The sequence below is a fragment of the Ranitomeya variabilis genome, chromosome 7 (genome assembly GCF_051348905.1).
Source record: "Ranitomeya variabilis isolate aRanVar5 chromosome 7, aRanVar5.hap1, whole genome shotgun sequence".
Taxonomy (NCBI): Eukaryota; Metazoa; Chordata; class Amphibia; order Anura; family Dendrobatidae; genus Ranitomeya; species Ranitomeya variabilis.
The window spans coordinates 146,955,105-146,981,876 of NC_135238.1; the positions used below are offsets into that span (position 1 = coordinate 146,955,105).

At 45.3% G+C, this 26,772-nt stretch overlaps 1 protein-coding gene across 1 annotated transcript in view; it reads right to left on the minus strand.

Annotated features, from left to right (window-relative positions):
* The window catches only part of CD28 (CD28 molecule), a 74,266-nt gene extending 52,294 nt beyond the window's left edge, over nucleotides 1-21,972 (minus strand). Inside the window, exon 1 of the mRNA XM_077274734.1 lies at nucleotides 21,670-21,972. Within this exon, the coding sequence (XP_077130849.1) occupies nucleotides 21,670-21,724 (55 nt within the window). The 5' untranslated portion in view covers nucleotides 21,725-21,972. The remainder of the gene's footprint in view (nucleotides 1-21,669) is intronic.
* Nucleotides 21,973-26,772: the final 4,800 nt, after the last annotated feature.

Consider the following 26,772-nt stretch of genomic DNA (forward strand, 5'->3'; position numbering starts at 1 on the left):
AAGGATCTGATTACAACAATGCCAGGCACTGGACTAAGGATCCAGGAAGTTTATATAGCGACACCCCTGGACTAACGACCCAGGTGAGTGCCAAACTGAAGAAAGACAATCCCAGAGTCATATCACTAGTGACCACAAGAGGGAGCCAAAAAGTCTAATTCACAGCAGACAACACCAAGGAGGAGGAGAACACCCAGGAGGAGGAGAACACCCAGTAGCGTCAGACACCGTTAGTAGGCCCCAACCACCAATTTTTAAAAACAACTACTTAATGAGAGCCTGAAGGTTGAAGCTCAGCTTTATACAGTGGAGGACAACACCAGGGAGCGGCACACACCGTTAGAAGGGCCCAACCAAAGTTGTAGGCCAAATGCAGTTTAATATCTGCTACTATAGCCGGAAAGCCTAAAGACTGAAGCTCAGCTTTATACAGTGGAGGACAACACCAGGGAGCGGCACACACCGTTAGTAGGGCCCAACCAAAGTTGAAGGCCAAATGCAGTTTAATATCTGCTACTATAGGCCGAAAGCCTAAAGACTGAAGCTCAGCTTTATACAGTAGAGGACAACACCAGGGAGCGGCACACACCGTTAGTAGGCCCCAACCACCAATTTTTAAAAACAAATACTTAATGACAGCCTGAAGGTTGAAGCTCAGACAAGGAAAGCAGGAGGAGAACACCAAGGAGGAGGAGAACACCAAGGAGCGGCAGACACCGTTACTAGGCCCCAACCCAGGTAGCAGGGCAACTGCAGTGTTACATTTAAAAATACTTTATGAGAGCCTGAAGGTTGAAGCTCAGACAAGGAAACCAGGAGGAGAACACCAAGGAGGAGGAGAACACCCAGGAGGAGGAGAACACCCAGGAGCGGCAGACATCAACAGTAGGCCCCAACCAAACTAGTTGCCCAAATGCAGTTTCCTATTTTTTAAAAAAGCCCGAAAACCTGAATTGAGGACAATTTGAATTAGGGACTGCAGACAGAGTTAGTAGGCTGTCCCCTGTGGACCATGCATCCACCACATTAACCCATTGCGCCGTAATGGACACATAACCTTCCGTGGCCATGCCTACAGGTCCATGCGTCTGTTGTCAGGTGCACCTTTGTACTCACAGATTGCCAGAGTGCATGGACAATGCGGTCTTTTACATGCTGGTGGAGGGTTGGGATGGCTTTTCTCGCAAAAGAAGTGTCAACTGGGTAGCTCGTAGCGTGGTACAGCGTAGTCCATCATGGCTTTATTAATATTAAACAAAATAAAAAAATAGGCTCTATGCACTTTAAAATAGGTTCCAGGGGTACACGGGCGGCATTGGTGTGGTCAGCGGAGGACGATTGCAAGGAGGGACCGCAGACAGGCTTACTAGGCCTAAAATAAATAAAAATAGGCTCAAGGCAGTTTTAAGTAGGTTACATGGGTACACAGGCAGCATTGGTGTGGTCAGTGGAGGAGGATTGCAAGGAGGGACCGCAGACAGGCTTACTAGGCCTAAAATAAATAAAAATAGGCTCAAGGCACTTAGAGTTATCTCGCAGGGGTACACAGGCAGCATTGGTGTGGTCAGCGGAGGATGATTGCAAGGAGTGTCTGACACAGTTAGTACTCCCAAAAAATAAATAGATGTTAATGTCTCGCAAAACAACAAAACAAAACAAAAAAGTGTGGCATACTTAGGTACAGGGGTGGGTGCCTCTACTGAGTTTCAGACATAGTAATTTGGCAATACGTATTTACTGGTGTCAATATAGGACACTGACCCTGACTATTTTAACTAGCATCATACATGTCAACAAATTGGTATTGTCAGTGCCAGGCATTGAAGGATGTCAGCGCATAGACTAAACATTGTTGGAGCTGTGAGAGATAATTTTGCATGTGGTAGAGCACAGTTTGAGCTGGGGGGGAACTCTCTTGTGGCCGGCGGTACAGGCCCAGGGCCCCTCATGTTACAACGGTGTGTCTGACGTTGGTTGCGCGCCACCACCGCCAGAGACACTTTATTGTACTATGAGGGACCCAGTGGCAGTGCCATCGACCAAAAGCGGGCACACCCACCTCTTCAGACAAACGGCACTCTAACAGGTGCTTGCGCCAAGTGGCGAGACCACGGCCCCGTGGGGGTAGTTTTCCCATTTAGGGAGGTGTAAACATGTCGTATGCTGGACAAACAGCTGCTGCAAATTAAGAGATTGGAACACTCAGTAAGACCAGTCCACAAGCAAGACCTTTTTATAGGAAAGCTAGGTGTCAGCCGCGAAAGGTGGGGCAAAATAATTTGAAATCCAGGAGTGGTTCATTTTAATGAAGGTTAGATCATCAACATTTTGGGTAGCCAGACGAGTCCTTTTTTCGGTTAATATTGAACCAGCAGCACTGAATACTCTTTCTGATAGCACACTAGCTGCTGGGCAAGCAAGCTCCTGCAATGCATATTCTGCCAATTCAGGCCAGGTGTCTAATTTGGATGCCCAGTAATCAAATGGGAATGACGCTTGAGGGAGAACATCGATAAGGGCTGAAAAATAGTTAGTAACCATACAAATGTTGTCTCCTGTCACTTGGAATAGATGCTGCAGTACCTGTCCTGTCTGCGGTCATTGCGAAATCACTCCACAACCTGGTCAGAAAACCCCTCTGTCCAACGCCACTTCTGATTTGTGCACCTCTAACACCTCTGCACTGTAGCCCCCTGCAGCTCGTGTGAGAACCATCACCGGCGCTGTGTGCTTTGAATGCCTGAATCAAACGGTCTACAAGAGTTGCTTGTTTGGTTGCTAATATTTGTTCGAGGTTCTCATGTGGCATAATATTTTGCCATTTGCCTTTATAACGAGGATCAAGGAGGCAGGCCAACCAGTAATCATCATCGGTCATCATTTTAAGAATGCGTGGGTCCCTTTTGAGGATACGTAAGGCATAATCCGCCATGTGGGCCAAAGTTCCAGTAGTCAAATCTGCGGTTGTGCTGGTTTGAGGGGCAGTTACAGGAAAATCTACGTCACTTGTCTCCCTCAAAAAACCTGAACCCGGCCTTGCCACACCAGCAATTTCCATTGGACCCGGAGAAGCTTCCTCATTTAAAAAATACTCATCCCCATCATCCTCCTCGTCCTCCTCCTCTTCGCCCGCTACCTCATCCTGTAGACTTCCCTGACTAGACAATGGCTGACTGTCATCAAGGCTTTCCTCTTCCTCGGCTACAGACGCCTGCTCCTTTATGTGCATCAAACTTTGCATCAGCAGACGCATTAGGGGGATGCTCATGCTTATTATGGCTTTGTCTGCAATAACCAGCCGTGTGCATTCCTCAAAACACTGAAGGACTTGACAGAGGTCTTGGAGCTTCGACCACTGCACAGCAGACAACTCCATGTCTGCCATCCAACTGCCTGCCCGTGTATGTGTATCCTCCCACAAATACATAACAGCACGCCTCTGTTCGCACAGTCTCTGAAGCATGTGCAGTGTTGAGTTCCACCTTGTTGCAACATCGATGATTAAGCGATGCTGGGGAAGGTTCAAAGACCGCTGATAGTTCTGCATACGGCTGGAGTGTATGGGCGAACAGCGGATATGAGAGCAAAGTCTGCGCACTTTGAGGAGCAGGTCGGGTAACCCCGGATAACTTTTCAGGAAGCACTGCACCACCAGGTTTAAGGTGTGAGCCAGGCAAGGAATGTGTTTCAGTTGGGAAAGGGCTATGGAAGCCATGAAATTCCTTCCGTTATCACTCACTACCTTGCCTGCCTCAAGATGTACAGTGCCCAGCCATGACTGGGTTTCTTTCTGCAAGAACTTGGACAGAACTTCCGCGGTGTGTCTGTTGTCGCCCAAACACTTCATTGCCAATACAGCCTGCTGACGCTTGCCACTAGCTGTCCCATAATGGCACACCTGGTGTGCAACAGTGGCAGCTGCGGATGGAGTGGATGTGCAACTGCGGTCTGTGGACGAGCTCTCGCTTCTGCAGGAGGATGAGGAGGAGGAGGAGGGGGGGCGAACACCTACAGCCAACTGTTTCCTAGACCGTGGGCTAGGCAGAACTGTCCCAATATTGCTGTCCCCTGTGGACCCTGCATCCACCACATTCACCCAGTGTGCCATGATGGACACATAACGTCCCTGACCATGCCTACTGGTCCATGCATCTGTTGTCAGGTGCACCTTTGTAGTCACAGATTGCCTGAGTGCATGGACGATGCACTTTTTAACATGGTGGTAGAGGGCTGGGATGGCTTTTCTCGAAAAGAAGTGTCGACTGGGTAGCTCATAGCGTGGTACAGCGTAGTCCATCAGCGCTTTGAAAGCTTCGCTTTCAACTAACTGGTAGGGCATCATCTCTAATGAGATTAGTCTAGCAATGTGGGCGTTCAAACCCTGTGTACGCGGATGCGAGGATGAGTACTTCCTTTTCCTAACGAGAGTCTCATGAAGGGTGAGCTGGACTGGAGAGCTGCATACGGTGGAACTAGCGGGGGTGCCGGTGGACATGGATGACTGAGAGAGGGTTGGAGATGGTATTCTTGCCAGTGCCCTACATGCAGTGTTTCCTACTACTAACCTGGTGATTCCCTGACTGCTTTGGCCTGGCGACGAAAGCTGCACAGATACTGCAGGTGGTGCGGGAAATGGTGGGCTTACAGGGAGGGAAGGGATGTAGCGTTGCTGACTAGCTTCATTGGCCGAGGGTGCTGCAACCTTTAGGGACATTTGGTAGTTAGTCCAGGCTTGCAAATGCATGGTGGTTAAATGCCTATGCATGCAACTTGTATTTAGACTTTTAAGATTCTGACCTCTGCTTAAGGTAGTTGAACATTTTTGACAGATGACTTTGCGCTGATCATTTGGATGTTGTTTAAAAAAATGCCAGACTGCACTCTTTCTACTATCGGATACCTTTTCAGGCATTGCAGACTGAGCTTCTTTAACTGGATGGCCACGCTGTCCTCCAACTGGTTTTGCTTTTGCCAAGCGTTTTTGGCCAGATACTTGGCCCGGCAGATGGAAACTGTTGTGATGTTGATGCCTGCTGCGGCTCCTCCTCCGCCTCACAACTACTGCCGCCTGCACCCTGTTCCCCCAATGGCTGCCAATCGGGGTCAACAACTGGGTCATCTATGACCTCCTCTTCTATGTCATGTGCAACTTTGTCTGTGTCACCATGTAAGCCGGTGGTATAGCGTTCGTGACGGGGCACCATAGTCTCCGCTGGGTTTGATTCTGGCTCAGTACACTGCGAGGGCAATGTTCTGGTCTGAGTCAAAGGAACAGCATAGTAATCTGGCTGTGGCTGTGCATCTGTGCACTCCATGTCCGATTCAACTTCTAATGGGCATGGCCTGTTAACTGTTTCACTGTCTAACCCAGGAACGGTATGTGTAAAGAGCTCCATGGAGTAACCCGTTGTGTCGCCTGATGCATCCTTCTCTCTTGTTCTGGGTGAAGAAGACAAGGAAGCGACTTGTCCCTGATCTTGAACATCCACTAACGACGTGCTGCTTTTACATTTAGCACTTTCAGAAGAGGAGGCAAAAGAGCTAGAGGCTGAGTCAGCAAGGAAAGCCAAAACTTGTTCTTGCTGCTCCGGCTTTAAAAGCGGTTTTCCTACTCCCAGAAAAGGGAGCGTTCGAGGCCTTGTGTAGCCAGATGACGAACCTGGCTCAACAACTCGAGACTTAGGTGCTGTACTGCTTTTACCACGACCACCTGATGCTCCACCACCACTACCATCATTACCAGCTGACAATGACCGCCCACGGCCACGACCTCTTCCACCAGACTTCCTCATTGTTTGCAAAACGTAACCAAAGTAACGGTATTTGTTACTGTAAAACAACTTATAACGTGAACTCAAACTTCTGTAGGATTTATATATACCTTTATAGGTGCCTGACACTGAAAGGAAAATCAGTCCCAATGTTACACACTAGGTTTTCTGTGCCCCAATAATTTGAGACAGATGGCACACACAGGACCGGCACTCAAGCAGAAATGCCAATCTTAGTCTCCCACTATTTTTTTTTTTTCAGGGAGAATTAAAAAAAAAAAAAATTAACAGTATGACACACTAGGTTTTCTGTGCCCCAATAATTTGAGACAGATGGCACACACAGGACCGGCACTCAAGCAGAAATGCCAATCTTAATCTCCCACTATTTTCTTTTTTTTTTCTGGGAGGATTTAAAAAAAAAAAAAAAAAAATGGCCCAGTATTGCACACTAGGTTTTCTGTGGCACACAATGAGAGACAGATGCCACACACAGCACTGGCACAGAGGCAGACTTGCCAATCTTTATCTCCCACTATTTATTTATATTTTCAGGGAGAATTAAAAAAAAAATGGCCCAGTATTACACACTAGGTTTTCTGTGGCACACAATGAGAGACAGATGCCACACACAGCACTGGCACAGAGGCAGACTTGCCAATCTTTATCTCCCACTATTTATTTATTTTTTTTCAGAGAGAATTAAAAAAAAAAAATGGCCCAGTATTACACACTAGGTTTTCTGTGGCACACAATGAGACAGATGCCACACACAGCACTGGCACAGAGGCAGACTTGCCAATCTTCATCTCCCACTATTTATTTATTTTTTTTCAGGGAGAATTAAAAAAAATAAAAAAAAATGGCCCAGTATTACACACTAGGTTTTCTGTGGCACACAATGAGAGACAGATGCCACACACAGCACTGGCACAGAGGCAGACTTGTCAATCTTTATCTCCCACTATTTATTTATTTTTTTTCAGGGAGAATTAAAAAAAAAATGGCCCAGTATTACACACTAGGTTTTCTGTGGCACACAATGAGACAGATGCCACACACAGCACTGGCACAGAGGCAGACTTGCCAATCTTCATCTCCCACTATTTATTTATTTTTTTTCAGGGAGAATTAAAAAAAAAAAATGGCCCAGTATTACACACTAGGTTTTCTGTGGCACACAATGAGAGACAGATGCCACACACAGCACTGGCACAGAGGCAGACTTGCCAATCTTTATCTCCCACTATTTATTTATTTTTTTTCAGGGAGAATTTAAAAAAAAAATGGCCCAGTATTACACACTAGGTTTTCTGTGGCACACAATGAGAGACAGATGCCACACACAGCACTGGCACAGAGGCAGACTTGCCAATCTTTATCTCCCCCTATTTATTTCTTTTTTTCAGGGAGAATTAAAAAAAAAAAAAAAAAGGCCCAGTATTACACACTAGGTTTTCTGTGGCACACAATGAGAGACAGATGCCACACACAGCACTGGCACAGAGGCAGACTTGCCAATCTTTATCTCCCACTATTTATTTATTTTTTTCAGGGAGAATTAAAAAAAAAATGGCCCAGTATTACACACTAGGTTTTCTGTGGCACACAATGAGAGACAGATGCCACACACAGCACTGGCACAGAGGCAGACTTGCCAATATTTATCTCCCACTACTTATTTTTATTTTTCAGGGAGAATTAAAAAAAAAATGGCCCAGTATTACACACTAGGTTTTCTGTGGCACACAATGAGAGACAGATGCCACACACAGCACTGGCACAGAGGCAGACTTGCCAAGCTTTATCTCCCACTATTTATTTATCTTCTTTCAGGGAGAATTAAAAAAAAAAATGGCCCAGTATTACACACTAGGTTTTCTGTGGCACACAATGAGAGACAAATGCCACACACAGCCCTGGCACAGAGGCAGACTTGCCACTCTATATCTCCCACTATTCATTTTTTTTTTTTGGGAGAATTAAAAAAAAAAAATGGCCCAGTATTACACACTAGATTTTCTGTGGCACACAATGAGAGACAGATGCCATACACAGCACTGGCACAGAGGCAGACTTGCCAATCTTTATCTCCCACTATTTATTTTTTTTTTTTCAGGGAGAATTAAAAAAAAAATGGCCCAGTATTACACACTAGGTTTTCTGTGGCACACAATGAGAGACAGATGCCACACACAGCACTGGCACAGAGGCAGACTTGCCAATCTTTATCTCCCACTATTTTTTTTTCAGGGAGAATTAAAAAAAAAATGGCCCAGTATTACACACTAGGTTTTCTGTGGCACACAATGAGAGACAGATGCCACACACAGCACTGGCACAGAGGCAGACTTGCCAAGCTTTATCTCCCACTATTTATTTATTTTTTTTCAGGGAGAATTAAAAAAAAAATGGCCCAGTATTACACACTAGGTTTTCTGTGGCACACAATGAGAGACAAATGCCACACACAGCCCTGGCACAGAGGCAGACTTGCCACTCTATATCTCCCACTATTCATTTTTTTTTTTTCAGGGAGAATTAAAAAAAAAAAATGGCCCAGTATTACACACTAGATTTTCTGTGGCACACAATGAGAGACAGATGCCATACACAGCACTGGCACAGAGGCAGACTTGCCAATCTTTATCTCCCACTATTTATTTATTTTTTTTCAGGGAGAATTAAAAAAAAAAATGGCCCAGTATTACACACTAGGTTTTCTGTGGCACACAATGAGAGACAGATGCCACACACAGCACTGGCACAGAGGCAGACTTGCCAATCTTTATCTCCCACTATTTTTTTTTTCAGGGAGAATTAAAAAAAAATGGCCCAGTATTACACACTAGGTTTTCTGTGGCACACAATGAGAGACAGATGCCACACACAGCACTGGCACAGAGGCAGACTTGCCAATCTTTATCTCCCTGCAGTAATCTCAGAAAAGTATGGCAGGCAGCTATAAAATGGACAGCTGCACACAAACATGTGGACAAACAAACAAGATAGCTGTGCAGAAAGGAAGGAACAACAGGATTTGTGCTTTGAAAAAAGCAGTTGGTTTGCACAGCGGCGTACACACACAGCAATGCAGCTATCAGGGAGCCTTCTAGGGCAGCCCAATGAGCTACAGCGCTGAGGGAAAAAAAATGTAGCTTCCACTGTCCCTGCAAACAAAAGGTGGTGTTGGACAGTGGAAATCGCTACAGCACAAGCGGTTTGGGGGTGAATGTACCTTGCCTAACACTATCCCTGCTTCTGACGAAGCGGCAGCAACCTCTCCCTACGCTCAGATCAGCAGCAGTAAGATGGCGGTCGGCGGGAACGCCCCTTTATAGCCCCTGTGACGCCGCAGAAAGCAAGCCAATCACTGCAATGCCCTTCTCTAAGATGGTGGGGACTGAGATCTATGTCATCACGTTGCCCACACTCTGCGTCCACCTTCATTGGCTGAGAAATGGCACTTTTAGCATCATTGAAACGCGACTTTGGTGCGAAAGTCGCGTACCGCATGGCCGACCCCACAACAGGGATCGGGTCGGGTTTCACGAAACCCGACTTTGCCAAAAGTCGGCGACTTATGAAAATGACCGATCCGTTTCGCTCAACCCTAGTTAACAATTAAAAGAATTGTGCACTACTGATCAAACTCTAGACTACAGCCTTCATTCTGTCTAAGCTGAAGATTATTAGGTAAGCATGCAGTTTTTTATTTTTCATTTTAAGCTGTGTAAGAAGAAGGGCTGTACCGGGGGTACCTTTCTTGCGCTGGGTCTGGAACTGTTGGAGCTGCCACCTTTGTTGTCTGGGGGAAAGCTTAGAGACCTGGACTGACCTTAGCTCTTGACAGCAGGGTGCAGAGCCATAGCCATATTAAAACATACAGACTTGGCATGCAGCACGCAGCAGGGGAAGTTTGAGGTACCGTCCTCTGAACTCTGTGACAGTGCAGACACGCGCTATAGCTAACCCCTGCAGTGCCGTCCATTAAACTAGGGGCCTCCGAGGCTGGGGGATGCTGCCCAGAGCCTGAACAGTCAAGAAGGAGAATCAGAAGTCCCACAAGTCTAGTTTCCTTGTGCCCTCTCGTCTGGGCTGAAATGGATTGTCGGACCGTCTGATGTTTTGTTGACACCGTCTCACAGGTGACCGGAATGCCTGAAACGTACTTCTGACATTTCCCTGAAGTGATGCAGCCTGCATTGGGCCTAGTGATAAAGTTGACGGCTGCTAATCACTTACCCATCCCGGTCGCATGAGTGGTCTGGATGCAAATCACTGTGTGTGTTAAGGACCTGGTTTGGAAGGGAGTGGTGCTGACTGCTGGAGAAGCAGGTAATGGACATGCTGTCATTCTAGGGATGAACATATTGAAGGAATTCGGAAGTCTTCTCATCAACAAGAACCCAATTGTGTTCCTAAAACAGTGGAGCCCTCGCACTCCCCAGAGGAGAGTGTTCTAGCAGCTAATCCATACGGCCCAAGCTCAAGAAACCTCTAGCGATGGGAAGATGTCGGGAAAAGTGATCGTTCCAGCCACAGCCAAATTGGTTCTGCTGCCAGGTCAGACCGTACTTACTCTGCCCATCCGAGCGTTTACCCCTCTGGAAGGGGTCTAGATACAGATAGAGCCAGCATATATGGAGCAATTACATCCAGGACTTTTTTGCTACACGGACGTTAGCTACTGTTCACAATGGGATGGCCCCAGTGGGAGAAGATAATCTCACACGTCTCCCCCCGGGAGTGAAGTTGCGCAAATTCTGGACATACCAGAGGAGCTGATACCATCACAGGCCATACAGTTGACAGTGAAACAGGGAGATCCTTGCACCGTGGCCATAGACATGGCGTCAACACCAGAACTTCAGCACCTGCGAGAGGGGCGCCGTGTTCTAGAGCCTATGTGGGTTGAATTAACAAAACTTACACCACAGTAGGTCCAGCAGGTAGAAGCTCTATTACGACGATACCAAGATGTGTTTGCATGCCACGAGGACGATTTTAGCTGCACTACGGCAATTACCCACGAGATTCCAACTGGAAATGCCACGCCCATAAGAGAATGATACCGACAAATCCAATCACAAATGTACGAAGAGATGAAGGGGATGCTGACACAGATATTGCAGAGTTGTGTTATTGGAGAAAGCCAGAGCCCATGGGCTGCTCCCATTGTGCTGGTACGAAAGAAAGATGGAATGTTACATTTCTGTGTGGACTATCACAAGCTGAATGCCTGCACTGTGTGAGATTTATATCCCCTACAGAGGATTGAGGAATCTTTGTCTGCACTGGGAAGAGCAAAATATTTCTCATTGTTGAATCTAGCCAGTGGCTATGGGCAAGTACCTGTGTCAAAGCATGACCGAGCAAAGACGACCTTTATACTGCCTATGTGCCTATACAAATTCTAACGGATGCCTTTTGGCCTGGCTAATGCCCCTGGATCGTTGCAGCAAATTATGGAGAGGTGTCTAGGCAACTTGAACTTTGAGGCCACTCTTATCTATCTGGATGATATCATCGTGTATGCCGTCAAGATTGAGGAACATCTGCAAAGACTAGAACAGGTGTTGAGCCATCTTCAGAGACATGTTTGAAAGTGAAGCCTCAGAAGTGTCATTTATTTCGCACCCAGATTGAGTACTTTGGACATGTCTCTGTAGAGAGGGTGACACCATCCTGTGAGAAAATTGCTGCAGTTCAAGATTGGCCTACCTCGAAGACTGTGAAAGATGTACGGGCCTTCCTGGGCCTCACCGGGTATTATCGGCGATTCGTAAAGAACTTTACTCGCATTGTGAACCCGTTACTAGAACTGATGAAAGGGGTGCCATCTGGTGCAAAGAACCGGACTATTTCGTGGGGAGAATGCCAGGAGAAAGAATTTTGAACTTGGAAGGTGGCTTTGACTGAAGCGCCAGTGTTAGCCTATGCAGACTTCTCCCAGCCATTTATTCTCCACACTGATGGAAGCTTGCATGGACTTGGAGCTGTGTTATCTCAGATCCAAGATGGGAAAGTGCAGGTAATCGCATATGCTAGCCAGTCCCTACATGACTCTGAAGGGAACCCAGACAACTACAGTTAGTTCAAACTGGAGCTGTTGACATTAGTGTGGGCCATGACTGAGAAGTTTGCAGAATACTTGTCTGGCTCTGAAGTCCTGGTGCTGTAATAATTATAGGGGATAACTCAGGAGACTCTTTGCGTGGAACAAAACAACTACAGGACACAGTTTTATAAGTGGTAAAGTCTATATTATCACACGGTGATTCAAACAGGTGCAGAGAGAAACTCAAGTCCACAACACTTGGTGCAAATAATAAACGCAGCTTAGCAGTCTTCAGAGAAAAATGCAATCAAGCAGAAATTCTATGAAGCACAGTTATTCTTGAGGATACTTGACACAAATAAATCCTTGTCTTAGTCCAGACACAGATAGATATGCTTATAGGCAGTTCAAATCATATCTTAGCTCAACCAGGGAGGCCTGGTTAATAGTCTCAGGTTATTGCAAAGCAGCAGCAGCTTACATGTCCAGCAAATGCAGATGAAGTAAACACAAGCAGCAGATGAAGGAGGATTACTGGAAACTTGTGTATGCAGAAGGAACTCAGAGCAGAGTAGCGGGATCATCACACAGGTTCACAGGAGCAGGTGTATAGCCAGAGAGTAATCAGAGGTCAGGAGCTGGATGCATGGCAAAATACTCTAGCACAGACTGAAGGCTGGGGTGGAGTTTTATAGCAGGAAGACACAGTGCACATGAGACCAAAGACGCCATCTTGGAAGAGGGCAGTAATGCACAAAAGGTAAAAAATTTTCAGAGTCCTGACAGGTGCGCACCGATAATAACCTTTTGGCCCACCTGGAAAATGCAAGACTAGGTGCCCTGGAGCAGCGCTGGGTGGCTCAGATGGCAAAGTTTCAATATAAAATCACATGCAAGAGGGGAGCTGAAAAAAACTCACGCAGATGCCTTATCCAGAGTGACACAGGAAAAGCCTGGGCCCAACCGTGACAAAGAGCTGGAGGCTGAAGAGGTCCCTGAGTTCCAGGATTCTGTCAGGATGTTGGCAGCCACCCAGGAACAGGTACAGGCAGTGACTCAAAAATGCATACTGGGACAGTCCCATGATGAGTGGGTCCGGTCACAACAAGAAGATGAGGAACTCGCTCAAATGAGACAGTGGGTAACTCTGAAACAACTTCCCAGTCAAAGAGAGAGAGACTCCCTGTCCCCAGGAACTCTGCAGATCATTCAACAGTGGGAAAGGTTTCAACTGAAGAATGTGCTATTGTACCAAAAGATTCAGCTACAACGGGTACTGGGTGTCACCTGGCAGGTTGTGATCCCCGATGCGCTGCTGTCTAAGGTGGCCATGGAAGCGCATGAAAGAGGAGCTAACTTTGGTCAAGAGAAGACCTTTCAGTGGCTACAAAAGCTAGTTTATCATCCACGCCTGAAGGCCACTGTGGAAGAGGCCTGTCAGCAATGTAAAAGCAGCATATTAGCTAAACCTCTGGAGCAGAGAGCTCCCACACAGACCATCGTGACTTCTGCTCCTCTAGAAGTATTGATGATAGATTATCATTAGTGTTGAGCATTCCGATACCGCAAGTATCGGGTATCGGCCGATATTTGCTGTATCGGAATTCCGATACCGAGATCCGATATTTTTGTGGTATCGGGTATCGGTATCGAAACAACATTAATGTGTAAAATAAAGAATTAAAATAAAAAATATTGCTATACTCACCTCTCCGACGCAGCCTGGACCTCACCGAGGGAACCGGCAGCATTGTTTGCTTAAAATTCGCGGGTTTACTTCCTTACGTGAAGTCCCGGCTTGTGATTGGTCACGTGCCGCCCATGTGGCCGCGACGTGACCAATTACAGCAAGCCGTGACGTAATTTCAGGTCCTTCAGGATTTTAAAATTACGTTCCGGCTTTGTGATTGGTCGCGTCGCGGTCACATGGGCGATGCGGCCAATCACAAGCCGTGACGTCACGGGAGGCAGGACAAGCGCGCATTTTAAAATGCGCGCGTGTCCTGCCTCCCGTGACGTCCCGGCTTGTGATTGGTCGCGTCGCCCATGTGGCCGCGACGCGACCAATCACAGCAAGCCGTGACGTAATTATAGGTCCTTCAGGATTTTAAAATTACGTTCTGGCTTGTGATTGGTCGCGTCGCGGTCACATGGGCGACGCGACCAATCACAAGCCGTGACGTCACGGGAGGCAGGACAAGCGCGCATTATAAAATGCGCGCGTGTCCAGCCTCCCGTGACGTCACGGCTTGTGATTGGTCGCGTCGCCCATGTGACCGCGACGCGACCAATCACAAAGCCGGAACGTAATTTTAAAATCCTGAAGGACCTGAAATTACGTCACGGCTTGCTGTGATTGGTCGCGTCGCGGCCACATGGGCGGCACGCGACCAATCACAAGCCGGGACTTCACGTAAGGAAGTAAACCCGCGAATTTTAAGCAATCAACGCTGCCGGTTCCCTCGGTGAGGTCCAGGCTGCGTCGGAGAGGTGAGTATAGCAATATTTTTTATTTTAATTCTTTATTTTACACAGTAATATGGATCCCAGGGCCTGAAGGAGAGTTTCCTCTCCTTCAGACCCTGGGAACCATCAGGGATACCGTCCGATACATGAGTCCCATTGACTTGTATTGGTATCGGGTATCGGTATCGGATTGGATCCGATACTTTGCCGGTATCGGCCGATACTTTCCGATACCGATACTTTCAAGTATCGGACGGTATCGCTCAACACTAATTATCATATGATAGATATGGCCCACCAGGGATATGAGCATTGTCTAGAAATGATGGATCACTTCACTAAGTTTGCCGTTGTGACTCTGACACGTGACCAAGCTGCTCATCAAGAGAATGCCAAGAGTGTGCAAAGCAGTCATCAAAGTAAAAGGTGGCTACTTCAAAGAACCTAGAATATAAGACATAATTTCAGTTGTTTCACACTTTTTTGTTAAGTATATAAATCCACATGTCTTAATTCATAGTTTTGATGCCTTCAGTGTGAATGTACAATTTTCATAGTCATGAAAATACAGAAAAATCTTTAAATGAGAAGGTGTGTCCAAACTTTGGTCTGTACTGTAGAAAAGAGTATGATTGTTTATAAAGAGCATGATTTTACAGCAGAAATGTTGTGTAGTCGATCGTAATGGACGTGGACACTGTGTCTCCGTTCTCCTACTACTCAAGTTATATATGTACAATGTACAATGAATGTACAATTTTCATAGTCATGAAAATACAGAAAATCTTTAACCCCTTCCCGACCTGTGACACAGCGTATGCGTCATGAAAGTCGGTGCCAATCCGACCTCTGACGCATATGCTGTGTCACAGAATGATCGCGTCCCTGCAGATCGGGTGAAAGGGTTAACTCCTATTTCACCCAATCTGCAGGGAGAGGGGGAGTTGTACTTCAGCCCAGGGGGGGGTGGCTTTGCCCCCACGTGGCTACGATCGCTCTGATTGGCTGTTGAAAGTGCAACAGCCAATCAGAGCAATTTGCAATATTTCACCTATGAAAATGGTGAAATATTGCAATCCAGCCATGGCCGATGCTGCAATAGCATCTGCCATGGCTGGAAATCATGTTCTGCCCCCCCCACCGCCCCCGATCTCCTCCCCAGTCCTCCGTTCTGTCCGGTACCCCCCTCCGTCCCCCTGTCCGCTCCCCCCGTCCTCCGATCCACCCCCCTGTGCTCCGATCCACCCCCCTGTGCTCCGATCCACCCCCCCACCACCCCCTCATACTTACCGAGCCTCCCGAAGTCGGTCCGTCTTCTCCCTGGGCGCCGCCATCTTCCAAAATGGCGGGCGCATGCTCAGTGCGCCCGCTGAATCTGCCGGCCGGCAGATGCGTTCCATGTACATTTTGATCACTGTGGTAAACTTATCACAGTGATCAAAATAAAAAAATAGTAAATGACCCCCCCCCTTTATCACCCCCATAGGTAGGGACAATAATAAAATAAAGAAAATATTTTTTTTTTCCACTAGGGTTAGAACTAGGGTTAGAGTTAGAACTAGGGTTAGGGTTAGGGTTAGGGTTAGGGGTAGGGTTAGGGTTAGGGGTAGGGTTAGGGGTAGGGTTAGGGGTAGGGGTATGGTTAGGGTTAGAACTAGGGTTAGCGTTTGAATTAGGCTATGTGCACATAGCGGATTTGGCTGCGGATCCGCAGCGGATTGGCCGCTGCGGATTCATAGCAGTGTTCCATCAGGTTTACAGTACCATGTAAACCTATGGAAAACCAAATCCGCTGTGCCCATGGTGCGGAAAATACCGCGCGGAAATGCTGCGCTGTATTTTCCGCAGTATGTCAATTCTTTGTGCGGATTTCACAGCGTTTTACAGCTGTTCCTCAATAGGAATCCGCAGGTGAAATCCGCATAAAAAACACTGGAAATCCGCGGTAAATCCGCAAGTAAAACGCAGTGCCTTTTACCTGCGGATTTTTCAAAAATGGTGCGGAAAAATCTCACACGAATCCGCAACATGGGCACATAGCCTTAGGGTTAGGGTTGGAATTAGAGTTAGGGTTGGAATTAGGGCTAGGGTTGGAAATAGGATTAAGAATAGGCTTGTGGTTAGGGTTATGGTTAGGGTTAGGGGTGTGTTGGGGTTAAAGTTGTTGTTGGGGTTGGGATTAGGGTTAGGGTTGGGATTAGGGTTAGGGTTGTGGTTAGGGGTGTGTTGGGGTTGGGTTGTGATTAGGGTTATGGCTAGAGTTGGGATTAGGGTTAGGGGTGTGTTGGGGTTAGGGTTGGGATTAGGATTAGGGGTGTGTTGGGGTTAGTGTTGGAGTTAGAATTGAGGGGTTTCCACTGTTTAGGCACATCAGGGGTCTCCAAACGCAACGTGGCGCCACCATTGATTCCAGCCAATCTTGCGTTCAAAAAGTCAAATGGTGCTCCCTCCCTTCCGAGCCCCGACGTGTGTCCAAACAGTGGTTTACCCCCACATATGGGGTACCAGCATACTCAGGACAAACTGGGCAACAATTATCGGGGTCCAATTTCTCCTGTTACCCTTGCGAAAACAAAACATTGCTTGCTAAAACATAATTTTAAAGGAAAGAAAAATGATTTTTTATTTTCACGGCTCTGCGTTGTAAACTTCTGTGAAGCACTTGGGTTTTCAAAGTGCTCACCACATATCTAGATAAGTTTCTTGGGGGGTCTAGTTTCCAAAATGGGGTCACTTGTGGGGGGTTTCTACTGTTTAGGCACATCAGGGGCTCTGCAAATGGAATGTGACGCATGCAGAACACTCCATCAAAGCCTGCATTTCAAAACGTCACTACCTCCCTTCCGAGCCCTGACTTGTGCCCAAACAGTGGTTTACCCCCACATATGGGGTATCAGTGTACTCAGGACAAACTGGGCAACAACTATTGTGGTCCAATTTCTCCTGTTACACTTGTGAAAATAAAAAATTGCTTGCTAAAACATCATTTTTAAGGAAAGAAAAATGATTTTTTATTTTCACGGCTCTGCGTTGTAAACTTCTGTGAAGCACTTGGGGGTTCAAAGTGCTCACCACATATCTAGATAAGTTTCTTGGGGAGGTCTAGTTTCCAAAATGGGGTCACTTGTGGGGGGTTTCTACTGTTTAGGCACATCAGGGGCTCTGCAATTGGAATGTGACACACGCAGAACACTCCATCAAAGCCTGAATTTCAAAACGTCACTACCTCCCTTACGAGCCCTGACTTGTGCCCAAACAGTGGTTTACCTCCACATATGGGGTATCAGTGTACTCAGGACAAACTGTGCAACAACTATTGGGGTCTAATTTCTCCTGTTACCCTTGTAAAAATAAAAAATTGCTTGCTAAAACATCATTTTTAAGGAAAGAAAAATGATTTTTTATTTTCACGGCTCTGCGTTGTAAACTTCTGTGAAGCACTTGGGGGTTCAAAGTGCTCACCACATATCTAGATAAGTTTCTTTGGGGGTCTAGTTTCCAAAATGGGGTCACTTGTGGGGGGTTTCTACTGTTTAGGCACATCAGGGGCTCTGCAAACGCAACATGGTGTCCGCTAATGATTGGAGCTAATCTTCCATTCAAAAAGCCAAATGGCATGCCTTCCCTTCCGAGCCCTGCCGTGCGCCCAAACAGTGGTTTACCCCCACATATGGGGTATCATCGTACTCAGGACAAACTGGACAACAACTTTTGGGGTCCAATTTCTCCTGTTACCCTTGGGAAAATAAAAAATTCTGGGCTAAAAATCATTTTTAAGGAAAGAAAAATTATTTTTTATTTTCACGGCTCTGCGGTATAAACTTCTGTGAAGCACTTGGGGGTTCAAAGTGCTCACCACACATCTAGATTAGTTCAGTGGGAGGTCTAGTTTCCAAAATGGGGTCATTTGTGGGGGAGCTCCAATGTTTAGGCACACAGGGGTTCTCCAAACGCGACATGGTGTCCGCTAACGATTGGAGCTAATTTTCCATTCAAAAAGTCAAATGGCGCTCCTTCCCTTCCGAGCCTTGCTGTGTACCCAAACAGTGGTTTACCCCCACATATGAGGCATCGGCGTACTCAGAAGAAATTGCCCAACAAATTTTAGGATCCATTTTTATCCTGTTGCCCATGTGAAAATGAAAGAATTGAGGCTAAAAGAAATTTTGTGTGAAAAAAAAGTACTTTTTCATTTTTACAGAACAATTTGTGAAGCACCTGGGGGTTTAAAGTGCTCACTATGCTTCTAGATAAGTTCCTTGGGGGGTCTAGTTTCCAAAATGGGGTCACTTGTGGGGAAGCTCCAATGTTTAGGCACACGGGGGCTCTCCAAACGCGACATGGTGTCCGCTAAAGATTGGAGCCAATTTTTCATTCAAAATGTCAAATGGCGCTCCTTCCCTTCCGAGCCCTGCCGTGTGCCGAAACAGTGGTTTACCCCCACATATGAGGTATGAGTTTCTCCTTTTACCCTTGGGAAAATAAAAAAATTGTTGCTAAAAAATCATTTTTGTGACTAAAAAGTTAAATGTTCATTTTTTACTTCCATGTTGCTTCTGCTGCTGTGAAACACCTGAGGGGTTAATAAACTTCTTGAATGTGGTTTTGAGCACCTTGAGGGGTGCATTTTTTAGAATGGTGTCACTTTTGGGTATTTTCAGCCATATAGAACCCTCAAAATGACTTCAAATGTGAGGTGGTCCCTAAAAAAAATGGTTTTGTAAATTTTGTTGTAAAAATGAGAAATCACTGGTCAAATTTTAACCCTTATAACTTCCTAGCAAAAAAAAAATTTGTATCCAAAATTGTGCTGATGTAAAGTAGACATGTGGGAAACATTATTTATTAACTATTTTGTGTCACATAACTCTCTGGTTTAACAGAATGAAAATTCAAAATGTGAAAATTGCGAAATTTTCAAAATTTTCGCCAAATTTCCGTTTTTTTCACAAATAAACTCAGAAATTATCGACCTAAATTTACCACTAACATGAAGCCCAATATGTCACGAAAAAACAGTCTCAGAATCGCTAGGATCCGTTGAAGCGTTCCTGAGTTATTACCTCATAAAGGGACACTGGTCAGAATTGCAAAAAACGGCAAGGTCATTAAGGCCAAAATAGGCTGGGTCATGAAGGGGTTAAATGAGAAGGTGTGCCCCCAAAAATTTTTTACTAATACCGTCACCCATCTACAGTTTTAAGACTTATTTTTACACTTTTGGATGATAAAAATGTGATTATAAAAACAAATAAATTTGTAACATGACAAACAAGTATCAAGTTTTCTAACTCAATAAGGTTTTAACCGCTGAAATGTATAGTTAACAATTTGTGGTGTTCCTCTCACTATCAGCCTGCCTTGATAACAACCTTGCATGTGTTCCAGACAAAACCACTTGTACGTTTTCCTCTGTCCATGATGATCAAAATAAACTCAATGATTTTACAATCATAAAGGTTAAATGTCTTCCATCCATAGGGAGAAAAAAGCGCAACAAATCTAACGATAACCAAATATTGAAGAATTCCAAAATACCAAGAATCTGGGAAATAAATATCATTATAAATACTACTTGCAATTGAGAAAATCTAGCATACCTTTAAAGATAATAACTTTTGTGGTTTTAAGGCAGCCGGAAACAGTGGCCCGACACCCTAAGTGTTAATGGGGGGTTTCCAGCATTTAAAAAAAAAAACTGTCATGTGCAAATGAAATAACATTTACAAAGGTCCACATATAGTTTTTAAACTTTTCTCTGCTCCAGCTTTGCAAATCCAGTGGTTCCTCTCCAGTTACAATATGGTGTACCAGCACATAAATGCTGCAGCCAATCACTGGATGCAGTGGTCATATTAATATGTAAGGCACATGACCGCTGCAACAAGTGTTGGGCTGAAGCAGTCATGTGGCAGTATAGCATGACATCACTTCAGGAAGGTAATTGGAGTTCAATGGTGGACCACTAGAATAGAGGCTTTGAGATTGAAGGGGGTTGGGTGTTTAAAAAAAGGCAAAATGGCGATTTTCATATGTTGTAGTATTTTAGCTGCTGCTGAGATCTGCAAATGAAAACAAAATCATGGAAAACCCCTTTTTGCCAATACATATATTAGTAATATACATGCATATTAAATATCTTACCCATTTTCATTTTTAACCATGCTTCTTGCTTAGCTTGTACTTTGTATGTTTATTTCCAGAACTTTATTTTATTACATTCCTAATGACACTTAATGTTCAGCTACAAGAATTAAAAGTATTCCTAAACTCTCATTAATATCTATGTTCATCACTTATATCAAATTAAGTATCCTTTCATTGACAAAGGACGTACTTTAATTAATTATGTTTAAAAAAACATAGTCAAAACATTGAAATTTAAAAATGTATCACAGTCATTTTGAAAAATTATGCAAAAAAACAAAAACATAAAAAATATAAAGCACAGGCAACTCCTATTACTGGAAACAGAGTTGAAGAATCTAGTGAATAAACTAATTTCAACTATTTCTAAGAATATAGATTTCCTTGAAGTAGTAATTACATTTTCTATTGGTATCATAGGTGTTAAGTAACTTTGTTTCTTACCCTCAGGCATTAAAAATTGTGATTTGTGTTTACTCATTTTTTTTGTTAGAAAACTACTGTACATTTTGTTTAGTGAAACCAGTCAACTAGATCTGTCTAGATAAGAAAAATCTGAAAGGAGATGCGTAAAAATACAATGTAGAGTATTTTCAATCTTTTAATCTAAGCAAACATTGCATAAAACGACTATTAATTGAAAATATTACTATGATTGCACAATAAGCGAAAATAATCATATATGTGAAATTAACAGAAAAATGTTGTTGTAAATTGTAAAATGCACCAATGAATACAGAACCAAACCTCAGCACTGTGTAACTTAAAGCCATTATTTTCTACAAGAGCTTTAGAGATATGATAATGTTATCATATGATAACGTGTGATAATGTGTGCAAAACTGTAAAGCGCTGCGGAATATGTTAGCGCTATATAAAAATAAAGATTATTATTATTATTATTATGATAGCATTGTAAAGAGTGAAGACATAATACACTTTTAAGAGGGATTGAAATATGAATAAACACACAAATGTGAACCACATATGAGACATACAGTTTATTCTATGGAATATCCAGGGATATACCAAAATCACTAGCACTGGTAATGATGTTCCTGTAGAATATGGCAAAATATACAGACAAAAAATCTATTATCTTCAACACAGTTTTTAATTCAATTTTAAAAGGTGGCATTATATGGCATATGGCATTATGGCATTAGGTGCAATCATATATAAGGTAACTAAAGCAGATGAACTGATGTCGAAGCATAGACTTACCTATATGTTGTACCAGAATGATCAGAGCTACAGACCAGATCTTCCCTAGAATCATGGTTGCATTAATATTTGGGATATGCCTCCATGCACCTGTAAAAACTATGAAGCGTGACCAGAGCAAATTGATAAGGTCACTGTTAAATTATGGTATCATTCATATATTTCTAGAGCTGTAGAAATAATAAACTAAGGTTGCTAGAAAAGGAAAGCATGGTTCACTATTATCTTCAGAACCTACATCAGATAGAATAGAAGAATACCTGTCTCTTTCATATTTTCCTAAGCCTATCTCCGCCTCTTTCTAGCCAAAAAGTTTGATTCAGCTCTACAATATACAAGGCAGGAAACCACAATGATGATTTCAACATTTCTACACATTGCTTAAGCACAAACAGGATTTAGTCAATTAGTTCAAAAGAACAATAGTCATATCATTTTTCTTTTGTTCAAAAAAATTAATGTTTTGATTGAAAATAGCACATATAAATGAGATACTAATGCAAAAAGAAAACAACTTTTTTTTGTGCTCCCCTTAGTGCTAAGGATACCATGGAGATGGTACACATGGTGTTATGACTAGTGATGAGTGAGTAGACTCGTTGCTCGGGTTTTCCCGAGCACGCTTGGGTGGTCTCCGAGTATTTGTTAGTGCTCGGAGATTTAGTTTTCTTTGCTGCAGCTGCATGATTTACAGCTGTTAGACAGGTTGAATACATGTGAGGAATGCCTGTTTGTTAGGGAATTCCCACATGTGTTCAGGCTGTCCAGCAGCCATAAATCATGCAGCTGCGGCAAGGAAAACTAAATCTCCGAGCACTGACAAATACTCAGACACCACCCGAGCATGCTCGGGAAAACCCGAGCATGCTCGGGAAAACCCGAGCATCGAGTGTACTCGCTCATCACTATTTATGATGGATTAGTGGTGCAGAGGAACATATCTCAGCTGACTGATTGATGCAGTATATTAGTTCTAACCTAGAGAAAAAATCAAGAGTCCAACACTTGTCCTTTAGGTTAAAACTTGAATTTTTTATTACATAATACTAAAATCAAGTGTAATATAAAAACTGCAAACAGTCGAGGTTCAGACAAGTATAGCCATTATGGAATACATGTTTCAAACCTATAGTATTGAAATCATCTTAGTCATGCCATAACTAAAAATCTTTAAATATTATGGGTTTGAAATGTGTAGGCCAATATGGCAATATTTGTCTGAATTTGGACTGGTTGCAACATTTGCCTCATGCAGAGCAACACATCTCCTTCATATGGATGTGATCAGGTTGTTGATTGTACCTATGGAATGTTTGTCCATTTCTCTTCAATGGCTGTGCGAAGATGCTGGATATTGGCAGGAACATGAACATGCTGTTGTATATGCCGATCCAGAGCATCCCAAATGTGCTCAATGGGTGACATGTCTGGTGAATATGCTGGCATTGCAAGCACTGGGATGTTTTCAGCTTTCAGGAATTGAGAACAGATCATTGCAACATGGGAATGTGCATTATCATGCTGTAACACGAGGTCATGGTTGTGGATGAATGGCAGATTCAGTGCAGGAAGCTCTGAGCAGCAGCGCGTAACCCTGTGGACGCCGGGGGACGTGACAGACATCAGAAGGTGAGTATGTAGTGTTTTTTTTTTTTATTTTACAATGGTAACCAGGGTAAATATCGGGTTACTAAGCACGGCCGTGCACTTAGTAACCCGATATTTACCCTGGTTACCTGGGTGCTGCAGGGGGACTTCGGCATCGTTGAAGACAGTTTCAACGATGCCGAAGTCGTTCCCCTGATCGTTGGTCGCTGGAGAGAGCTGTGTGACAGCTCCCCAGCGACCTAAACATCGATGCTGCAGCGATCGGCTCGTTGTCTATATCGCTGCAGCGTTGCTGAGTGTGACAGTACCTTAATGCCATGCTTGGAAGCGAGGAAGGACCTTTCTCAGGTAATCAGCACATACAACACTGTTCTGACTCCAGGCCAGAAGGAGAGCTCTGAACCCAGTTTCAGGGGAACTCCTCTAGATAATATATATTCTGACCTGGGGGAGGAGTTAGTCAGTCTGTCGGAGGTAGTAAGTCTGAGAGGAATGAAAAGTGAGGAGGAGAGTCTGAGAGCTGGAGCAATGCAGCCACGTGAGGTGCTGCAGCTCCTGGGAAAGGAAAGAGGAAAGCAGAGAAGTCTGTAGGATACTGAAAGGAAAGAGAAGCAAAAATGAAGTAAAGAGCTGGAGGGAAGCTGGGACTGAGCTTCCTCCACGCTGAAGTGCAGAATTCCGGTAGCCGGAAGACCGAGCTTGTGGAGGTAACTTCATGCCCCATGGCAGAAACCGGCGGACAGCTAGATTTCAAGTCACCTGTCCACCATTAACACCCAAAGACACAGTAGCAGATAGAGCCCGCCGTCATCTGAGAGACCCTGTAAAAAGGCTCGAGTTACCTGTCATGCGGGTAGTGTCCTACCTAAAGGGGGACAGAGAGAGCGTGAGGGCCTTGTGAGAGGCCTAAGGCAGCAAGGCACTACAACACAGCGCTAGAAGGAAGGCTTCCAACCCCACTTAATTAGGGGGATTCCAGATTCGCTTCCAAGCCGGTCGGACCATACCAGTACCTGTGATCCAGTACCCTGGACTGTGGCTGCCTGAATTCTACAGTAAAGAGGTAAAGAGACTGCAACTTGTGTCCTCTGTTCCTTTCTACACCATCTACCATCTGTCCCTAATACACCGGGAGCCCTGGGGACCCAGCTTCACCTGTGGGAAGTCATACCACCCCAGCTGCCATAACGTCACCCCAGGGGACCCCTTTAAGCAGCATTGGTCATCCCTGACCGAATACTACAGGTGGCATCACGAACAATCTTTAATCAATAATCCCTTTAAAGTCCTTTCCCCCCTTTTGCATGGGCGCCCCGGGCCACGGACCAGGTCCCTGCCGCCGTGACACATCCCTTTAAGTACCAGACCCGGTACTGAGTACCGCACGGCCCTGGCGGGCTTTACATTTTGGAGTCACAAACAGTATGGACCAACCCATTAAAATGGTTCTTGGGCACCTCAGAGACTGCTTTATTGAGAAACTGTTGAATTGCTAATTGCCACCAAAACTGCCACCATTACAGCGCTACGAGGAGCGCAGGAGAAGAAAAGTGCGCCATCGTGGGTGGAGACTAGCTGTATGGTGCAAAAGACATGAACGCCCCTTTCAAGTGCTGTTATACTACAAGGACATGTCCATCGGCAAGGGAGGTCCACCTCCTAATCTGTTATGGTGAGAACCAGAAGAAGAAGCCCCGCCCATGGAGAACATAGCAGGAACAACACGTGTGTTGTGTACAGCCTCAGCAGTGGAGCAGACCGGCACCAGAGGGATCACATCTGAAGCGGGTATGGAGAATGACCCTGCCCCGGAGGCCAACCACACCCCAGTGACTGCTCCTGCCTTAGCTACTGACCCCGCTTCAGAGACTGACCTTACCGTGACCACCGACACTACCACTCTGCAGACCAAAGAGACACTGGTAGGCCCAGTCCCAGCACCATCAGCCCCCCGACCTGATTGGGATCATTACAATGTTGCCTGGGACCAGGCATCCGGTGTAGAGGACACATGAGAGCTCCGCTGAAACCCACAGGCACGCTACTGGAGGTGAGCGCAGATAGGATTAACTCATTTGGCTGCTCATGCTGACAGGAAAAAAGTTAATTTCACTCTGAGAGCGAAAGGCCATGGGGCTCAGCAGAGACCATGGCCTGAGCAAACTCACGCTCACGCTCTGACTGGATGGTGCGAGTGAGGGATTGTGGCCCCACTGTGCCACAAACCAGACTAACCTGGAAGAGGCATGACTAAGCAGCTACTCTTATGGATCTGCAACACAGGACTAAGGTAGAAGGGGGAAAACTGACCCTGCACTATGACAAGGCTGAAACCCTACAATGGAGTGGGCGACCCATTCCTTGCGAATAGACCCACCGACGATCCTAGGTTAATCTCAAGCGAAGACCTATAGATAAGGGGAAGGGGATCCCTAAAAGAACTAAGGACTGGGTACAAAAATGGGTCACCTCCTAATAGAAAACACAGAGAAGGCTGCAGAAACCAATAGAAAACAGAAACTAAGGCTAGCAAAACCAAAGGTACCAGCACTGCACAAATAACACACACAGAACACAAAGCAAAGCACCAAGCTAGAGCTTAAGCAGATTAACACTGTTGTCCAGCAAGGACTGTGAGGCAGGTGCTGATTAATAAAGAGTGATACAAACACCTGACCCAAGACAAACCCAGCACCAGAGGAAAAAGATCGACAGCCAGAACTCCACAAGTAAATGGCGGATAGTCACAAACTAAACAGATTCTAACAGCTACTGTACCTATGTGTTCACTGGGGCCTCTGATAGTGAGGTCAGGCTTGTGCAGCAGGTAGCTGCCAGGTACCACTCCAGGGTGGTGTCTGGCTGTGGCAGCTGATCCCACTGAGGGACTAAACACTAATAACAAGTGCAAACTAGTACTGACGGGCACTGCTGGTACTCTGGCAAGCACGGCTAACACTCTTGGCAGGCAGGCACAGCTGACCTTCGTAAGTAGAGCAGAGCTGCAGAATGCGGTGAGCAGAGCAGAACAGAGCCGCAGGTAGCGACGAGCAGAGTCACAGGTAATGGCGAGCAAAGCAGAGCCACAGGATGTGGAGCAAAGAGCAGAGCAGAAGGATGTGGAGCAAAGAGCAGAGCCGCAAGATGCTGCGAGCAGAGCAGAGCCGCAGGTTGTGGAGCAAAGAGCAGAGCCGCAGGTTGCAGAGCAAAGGGCAGAGCCTCAGGTTGTGGAGCAAAGAGCAGAGCCGCAGGATGCTGCGAGCAGAGCAGATCCACAGGTTGTGGCGCAAAGAGCAGAGCTGCAGGTATGACCTTGGATCAGGACATGTTTCTTGTAACAGCCGACATTGAGTCACTGTATACATGCATCCGACATCATGATGGATTAGAGGCTTGTCGATTTTTCCTTTACTAATAGTAACTGGAATGGCCCTATGTGTGACCTCATTTTAGAATTACTTCAATATATTTTGACCCACAACTTTTTTGTTTTTC